The sequence below is a fragment of the Adiantum capillus-veneris genome, chromosome 3 (genome assembly GCF_014529385.1).
Source record: "Adiantum capillus-veneris isolate H3 chromosome 3, ASM1452938v2, whole genome shotgun sequence".
Lineage (NCBI taxonomy): Eukaryota > Viridiplantae > Streptophyta > Polypodiopsida > Polypodiales > Pteridaceae > Adiantum > Adiantum capillus-veneris.
The window spans coordinates 24,161,836-24,169,270 of record NC_140933.1 but is presented as its reverse complement, the minus strand read 5'-3'; the positions used below and the strand labels follow the sequence as shown (position 1 = coordinate 24,169,270).

General features: G+C 42.3%; 2 protein-coding genes across 2 annotated transcripts in view; one reads left to right on the top strand and one right to left on the bottom strand.

The window, feature by feature from the left end:
* Window positions 1–600: 600 nt before the first annotated feature.
* LOC147460614 (peptidyl-prolyl cis-trans isomerase FKBP19, chloroplastic-like) overlaps window positions 601–7,435 on the bottom strand; it is a 74,656-nt gene continuing 67,821 nt past the window's right edge. Inside the window, exons 7-10 of the mRNA XM_086508189.1 lie at window positions 3,226–3,270; window positions 2,661–2,716; window positions 1,699–1,774; window positions 601–902 (exon numbers count right to left, since the gene is read on the bottom strand). Coding sequence (XP_086364315.1) covers window positions 807–902; window positions 1,699–1,774; window positions 2,661–2,716; window positions 3,226–3,270 — 273 coding nt within the window. The 3' untranslated portion in view covers window positions 601–806. The remainder of the gene's footprint in view (window positions 903–1,698; window positions 1,775–2,660; window positions 2,717–3,225; window positions 3,271–7,435) is intronic.
* LOC147460615 (uncharacterized) lies at window positions 6,070–7,013 on the top strand. Its single transcript, XM_086508196.1, has one exon. The coding sequence runs from the start codon at window positions 6,145–6,147 to the stop codon at window positions 6,862–6,864; it is 720 nt and encodes a 239-aa protein (XP_086364322.1). The 5' UTR covers window positions 6,070–6,144; the 3' UTR covers window positions 6,865–7,013.

Below are 7,435 nucleotides of genomic sequence, written 5' to 3'. Positions count from 1 at the left end.
TTACATAGAGAAATTGTGTTGTGCTGGAAACACAACAAAAGGGAAGCTAAATGTTCAAGCCCATTGTACATTGTATGCAAAATTCGCATGATGAATGAGGCCTTCATGACCTATACATGGAATCTCTTGTTGATGCTTTAACTCATCAACAATGAAGATGCAACAATTAATTTGCCATTAGTGGAAAGTAAAGGCCAAAATCATAATCTTGTCATGAGTAGCCAAGCTACAAAACATCATCTGCTAGAAAGAAATTGAGAAGTGAAGATGATCACAAATTGGGTGGGTTAAAACACTTCTCATCCTTCACAATACCCACAAACAATGCTCTAGCCACTATTTTTAAATACCTTTGCAATTCATACAACACTAGGTAATTGTCCATTTAGCTTCTCCTCAATCATCATTGTTCTCTCAACAACCAATGTCCATTGCAGATGCCTCAACTATGACTAATGCAGATGTATGATTTTGCTCCGTTCGTTCTTGTCCGAAAGCAAAACTGACGTAGAGTTTGTAATTGGATTCACATTTTCACTTCAAATTTAAAAGCCCGTCAGAATGATTTACTCGTGAGTAAAGAGCTAATGAGTCAGAACCTTAAAACAACATCATTTTTTTCAGCAATTATGAAAAACACTTATGGCATTGTAAATGGACGCTTGTCATACAAAATCATCCCTACAAAAATGTACATGTAGTTACAATTGTGCCATCTGATCCTGGCATTGATCAGATATCTTCTTCAGTCAAGATATGCTTTGCTGCATGGCCTCCTGGTCCGTCCTTCAAGCACTTGATGCCTCTTATGTGGAAGAGATCTTCAAGAGTTCTATGTCAAAAAGCAATGTCTTATCAATTAAATTCTGGTTCTGCAGCACAAATGCAAGCGCCCTCTGCCCCTGCATAAAAGGTCCATAGTTTATGAGTACAGAAGGCCTAATCTGGTTGCTGGAATATCTATGCCTGCAAGAGAGTCCAAGTGTTTCCAACCAAATGATATAACAACTTAAGAGCCAATTTAAACATAAAGTGAGAACAATCACAAACAAGAGAAGTGCTCTGTAATCACACCCAAGGGAATTAGGCAACTAAATTCTTGTGAATGGTCACAAAAAAGTTTTGAAAACTATCATGCTTGCCAGTCTTAAGATCTGCAACGATATACAGAATGTGCGCATCAGAAGCCTAGCATGAAAGTATACAGTATTCCAATGAGAAGAGCCAGACTAGGAAAAAAGCTGACCTATTTATGGGGGCTGCCTAAAACCAATGCTGAAGGCTCACTAAGGTCAGCCCCTTTCAAAGCCTATGCGCACCCCTTCAAGCAGAGTTCCTCTTCGTTTTCTATGCCACCCAAGCTCATAAAAGAAAAAAATGGTCTGCAATGCGACAGGCCGGATAGACCCCATGCATATTATACTTCCAAGGGGAACACATCAAGCAACAGCACTAGGCAGAGACTAAATGGTATAAAAAAGTACAAAGAAAATGAGATTCAATTGTCTTTTCTTGGGTGAATTGGCACTTTTCTGCGTCTACTTCAATGTATAGTATAATCGCAGCTAAGCCATAATTGCCTTAAGCTACCTCTGCATTCAAAAGTTGATTGCAATGATATGTAAAAGGAAACTGAACACAGAGACTCATTGGTCCAAGAGGTAACTGACAAGAAAGTATGCAACAGTTGAGGCTTACTGAGAAAGTTGTAGGCTTTGGGCCTTTCTTGTTGAAATCATTGTCTGGATACCCAAGTTCTGGTGGTACTATAATTCTGCATAAAAAATCTACACTTTCAGTTTCCCTGCAATCCAATTTTCTAAAAAGTTGAAAGCCAACTGGGGAAAAGATCATGATAGCCAGCATCATTATCAAAGAACATGGTCTTCCACATATATGTTCTCCCCATTTGAGATTAGCCATCTGACCACTTTGTGATTCTAATCATTGATTGCCAATGCTGCCACCTAATTAAGCCCACCCATCTGGACCAGCTGTCAGTGTCGCACTTAATGCCCTATACAGTCTGCATCTAGATGACTCGTGAGTACCTCTTCTATATTCCAAAATTTTTATTGGACCCCTCATATGACACCTCAAATTACATCTCTCTTTCTCCACATATGCCCTCAAGTTTCCCGAAGTACCAACCACATGTTAACTCCTCCACTGTGGCAATACTTATCTAACCTTCTTTCATTCAAAACAGAACACCTTCTGAGCCTACCTTCATTATCTTTCGATAATAATCCTAAATCGCTGGTTTAATAAAACGCGAGTTTGCAACATGTCTCAAACAACTCTTGGAAAAAAACAGTCTGCCGGCTTCAGAATCTCTAAAAGCCGAGGGCAGAGGTTGAACCTTTAGCCCAGATGAGTTAAGTCAAAAGGTAGGGCTTGTGCTTCAGAAGTCCAAGTCTCCTCGGACTCGATGTGCATCTATGTTCCCTCAGTGTGTTCTCCCATTGCCCCTGAACACATCTTGTTGGTAGATCACTCAAAGAGGGGGATCCGTTTGAGATGCCTCCCTTGTTTCGGTGTGCTGGTCATTAAGGATGAGCTTGCCATAGAATTTGAAGCAAAAATTGAAAACGAACTCCATCAGCACTGCTTGAGTAACACCACTACAATGTAAACAATGACACAGATGTATCATGTACCTGCGCACACCACCTAAGCTCATAGTCGATATAGCTTCTTCAAAAGCTGGAATAACCTGTATGGAAATATGTACACACATCAAGGAAAGGAAGAAATGATTGAAAATTACATATATACATATACAGAATTGGAAGTCCAGCTCTTATCTACATAACTTGATAGAAATAAACAGATTTCAACCATCTTAACTAACTAAGTGCAACATTCAGTGTCTATTCTTCAGAAGCTAAAACAGTTGTCTCATAGACGTATGGCTGGGAGGGATCACATCAAACATCTGTAGATTCTTTCTGTATTCAACAATTTGTTGATTTTTTTCCATAAAAAAAGAATGTTTTAAAAGTTCTAAGATAAGCCTAAGACATCACTGAAACAATCCAGAAGCATGCTAACTGTGTAGATTTCTCAATGAGATCATAAGTCTGATAGAAATCATAGTCTATCACGATCTGGTTCCTCTGAAATTGTGCCTGCTTTTCTTTTATTCACAATCCAAAATCAGCTAGGCTTAATTTCCTCAACATTTCTACAGAAAGAAATAGATGGATTTGAATTGATACTCACCTCATGAGTCCCAAGCCGAATTCTCAAATAGTCCTTATCATTTCCCTGGTGCCAACCAACATCTCTCTCTCTCTCTCTCTCTCTCTCTCTCTCTCTCTCTCTCTCTCTCTGTGGTGCCCGCCAAGCAGCCCCGCCCCTGCACGCAGCATCCCCCTGCTCCCTGCTGTTGCACCCCTCCGCGAAGCTGCCCCTCCCTGCATAAAAGCTGGACAGCAGCAGCTGGTGGTCAGTAACCGACGGAGACATCATACGCGTAGACGTCAGCAAGAGAGCACGAGCGGCATCAACATACGCGTAGGCGGCAACAACATTCACACAGGTAGCAGGGGTCGCCACATTTGTGGCTCGGGTTCGATGGATCCGCCTACCGAAGGGGAAGGGCCGGGTGAAGATAGCTACACCACCCCCAAAAAAACAACAGCTACATTTAAACGGAGAAACAGAGATATTGTACTATCACCAGGATCCTTACGAGTTGGGAAAACCTCCAGGATACATGATGAGCTAATGATGGAGAAGGTCCAGGTGATGCTCAAATCAGAGCTAAACTATATGAGGGATGACATCAGGTTGGGAGTACCCACAGAGATCATATGGGGGATCATGGCTTTATACGGCTCAATGACTGGTCAGGTATGCACTCTTGAGGGGATTTCTAACATTGTTCATTCCACTATTGGAGTGAAACAGGGTGGTGTCCTTTGTCCCCTACACTTTTTGGTATGTATGTAGATGGGGTCTCTGACTACATTGACAGAGAGGGCGACAGAGGCGCTCAGTTGGCAGGGACATGGATCCCTTTATTATTATATGCTGATGATATTGTGTTGATATCAAAGTCATCAGAGGGCATACAGAGACAGTTGGATGCATTGCACAACTTTGCAGAGGATAGTGGATTGTCTGTGAACCTTGGTAAAACCAAGGTTATGGTGTTTAACACCACACAACAGTGGGTCAAGAGATCGGCACCCACACTCGTAGATGGTCAAGACACTGTGGAGCTGAGTTGCAGGAAACGGCTACATAGAGCTTGGAAACGCCTTTTGCCGTTTCTGGAGTGGCCCTGCGTTTCCAGCTGCCTTGAAACGTGCCGAAACGCGTTGAGTTATGTTTAAAAAAAAAACATAAGGTAAAATAATTAAAAGCGAGCTGTCTCTTTCACCGTGTTCGAACTCCGGCCCTTTGATCAAAAAACGATCCCTCTAAAAAAATAAACGACCCCTCTTATCCAATGTTGCCTGAGATTCATTCCAGAGAGCGAAATCTTTTCTCTGCACAACACTCAGAGAGCTCCAAAGCTTCACAGAAGACTCCTCTCGGCGTGAGTGCAAGCAAGGAAAGCTTCCATGCGTACGCATTAATGAAAGAGGAAGACCCTACGGCCACGAACACTTGTTTTTGTTTCAATTGCGTCCCGCGAGCAGTCATTTTTGAGCCATGTAAGTGTCCTCTCAAGCTGAAATTTTCTTTTGGTTTGGATGATGCGATCAGAAAAAGGGCCTTGAAGTGCAACTGTATCAAAGTTGTTTTGTCACCGGAGTGGGCTTGTCCGAAATACAAAGAGCCAGACTCTTATTTGGCTCAACAAAGACGAGAGCGAAGAGCACCAATCTTTCGCAAATAAAAGCCAACATGTTCGTGTCAGCTGTCGCTAGCTCCAAGCCTTCTCCGACTGCAACACCCGCATCTAGCTCCAAGAAACCATTCTTGGTTACGCCATTTACACAAAAAGCGCCATCCGAACAAGAACCTCTTTGGAAGTATGTAACTGAGACAGGTTGCTTCAATGCAGGTGGTAGCAAGAAATGGACTTGCTCTATTTGCCAGGAAGGCTACTCAGGGTCATACTCACGAGTGTGTGCCCACTTGCTTGGTATCAAGAAGCAAGGTATTGGCATCTGTAAGAAGGTTACCATGGCTCAAAAAGTCTCCATGACACGGGAGGATCACGATAGTGCCAACAAGAAGCAAAAGATTGCCAGCACCAATCCTTTGCATACAAAGAGAAAGGCTCAGGATCAACCATCTTTGGAAGGTATGTTCAATGCCTCATGTAGAGAAGATGTGGACAAGGTAGTGGCTAGATGTTTTTATGCATGCGGATTGTCTTTCTCGCTTGCTCGTTCTCCATACTTTTCAGATATGGTCTCTGCAATTGCAACTTTTGGTAAAGGATATAAGCCTCCCAACTACGAAAAGTTGCGTACAACCCTACTACAGTAAGAAAAGGCAAGATTAGAGAGAAGTCTCTTACCTATAGAGTGTTCTTGGCAACATTATGGTTGCTCTCTTATTTCCGATGGGTGGACAGATACAGCCAAAAGACCGTTGATTAATTTTGTGGTGTCCAGTCCAAGAGGAATAGTATTCAAGGGCTCCATTGATACTAGTGGTAGTTCTAAGACTGGGGAGTTCATAGCAGATGCACTTAAGAAAGTTATTAAAGAGGTTGGTGTTGATCACGTTGTGCAGGTTATCACTGATAATGCGGCAAATTGCAAGCTTGCAGGACAGATTGTGGAGGGAGAGTACAAGCATATCTTTTGGACTCCTTGTGCAACACATTGTCTGAACTTGCTTTTGAAGGATTTGATGGCAATCAAGTGGTTGGAGCAGCTTGTAACAAAGGGAAAGGAAGTTCAACAGTTCATCGAAAATCATGATGCAACACGAGCCATGTTTGGTAAGCACTCCAATCTCAAGCTAATTAGACCAGGAGATACCCGTTTTGCTTCACATTTCATGATGCTGCATAGATTGTTGAGGGTTAAGACTGCTTTGAAGCACTTGGTGACATGCGAGGATTGGGATGCCTAGAAGTGTCAGAATGAAGATGCAAAAGTGATAGAGAGGAGCATTTTGTCTTCTAGCTTTTGGGAGGACATTGAGTTGTATGTCAAGGTGTGTTGGCCAATCATGGCAATGTTGCGTATGGTTGACATGGATGAAGCATGCATGGGTGTAATTTTTGAAGGCATGGATCAGATGGTAGAAAAGATCAAGGATATTTTGGCAGAGGAGGTGGATGGCGAAGAGATGTTTCAGCAAATGAATGAATTCATACAGGCACGGTGGTTGATGATGCATACTCCTCTTCATGCAAGAACTTTCCTCTTAAATCCAAAGTGGTTTTCAAAGTCACCTAACAAGGATGGTGAGGTAATGAAAGGATGGAAGGCCACACTCAACAGAGTGGGAAGGAGTGCTATGGAAAAGAAACAGCTAAAAGCACAATTGTCTATGTACATTGGATTGCAAGGGAGCTTTGGGGATCCTGAAGCTTTGGATGACATGCAAAAGCTCTCAGCAGTTTCTTGGTGGGAAAAGTATGGGGAAGATACCCCCCTTCTTCAAAGATTGTCTATAAAGATTTTATCCGAGGTATGTAGTGCTTCCGCATGTGAGAGAAATTGGTCGACATATGGTTTTATACATTTCATCAAGCGCAACCGTTTGCAGCATGAAATGGCTGATGACTTGGTATATGTACATAGCAATTTAAGGCTACAATCCAGGAAAGAAGCCTCTTATGTTTCAGGGCCATGTTGCTTTTGGGATGTGGAAGAGGACTTGACAATGGAAGGCCATATCGAAGTGGAAATGGATGTTGAAGTTGGTGATGCCGAAGCTATGTAACTGCTCTATGTATGATGTATTGAACATTTGCATTGATGCTTAATGAAATCTGGTTGCCAAGAGACTTTATGTGTCAAGTTTTTTGCTTTTGATTAATGTAGATTATGAATCTAGTTATTGTTTCATTCATGTGTTGATGCAGATCTTTTTAAAATGTTTGCTTCAATGTAGGTGTCGATATATGTTTGAATTTTTATGTTGTTGTCTACTCTCAAATGGGTGTACCCCCTCCGTTTCCTGGTTCTATAGAATGCCGTTTCTGTTCATTTCGACAGGGCGACGTTTCCAGTTTGGAAACGTTTCGTGCAACACAGCTCTGGAGTACACAGATGAATATACATATCTGGGGGTGGTATTCACGGGACCGAGGTTAGTAGCAGAGACTAGACTGTCCAGAGCCTATGCGGCATTGGGAGGGCTAGAGAGGATGTGTTCGCGGGTTCAATTTCAAGAACCACGAACAAAGCTATGGCTCTTTGATACTTTGGTTGCTTCAACTATGCTTTATGGGGTCCAGGTTTGGGGACCATCTGTGAATCATGATAGTTGGAGCATGGAGAGAACCCTTGGT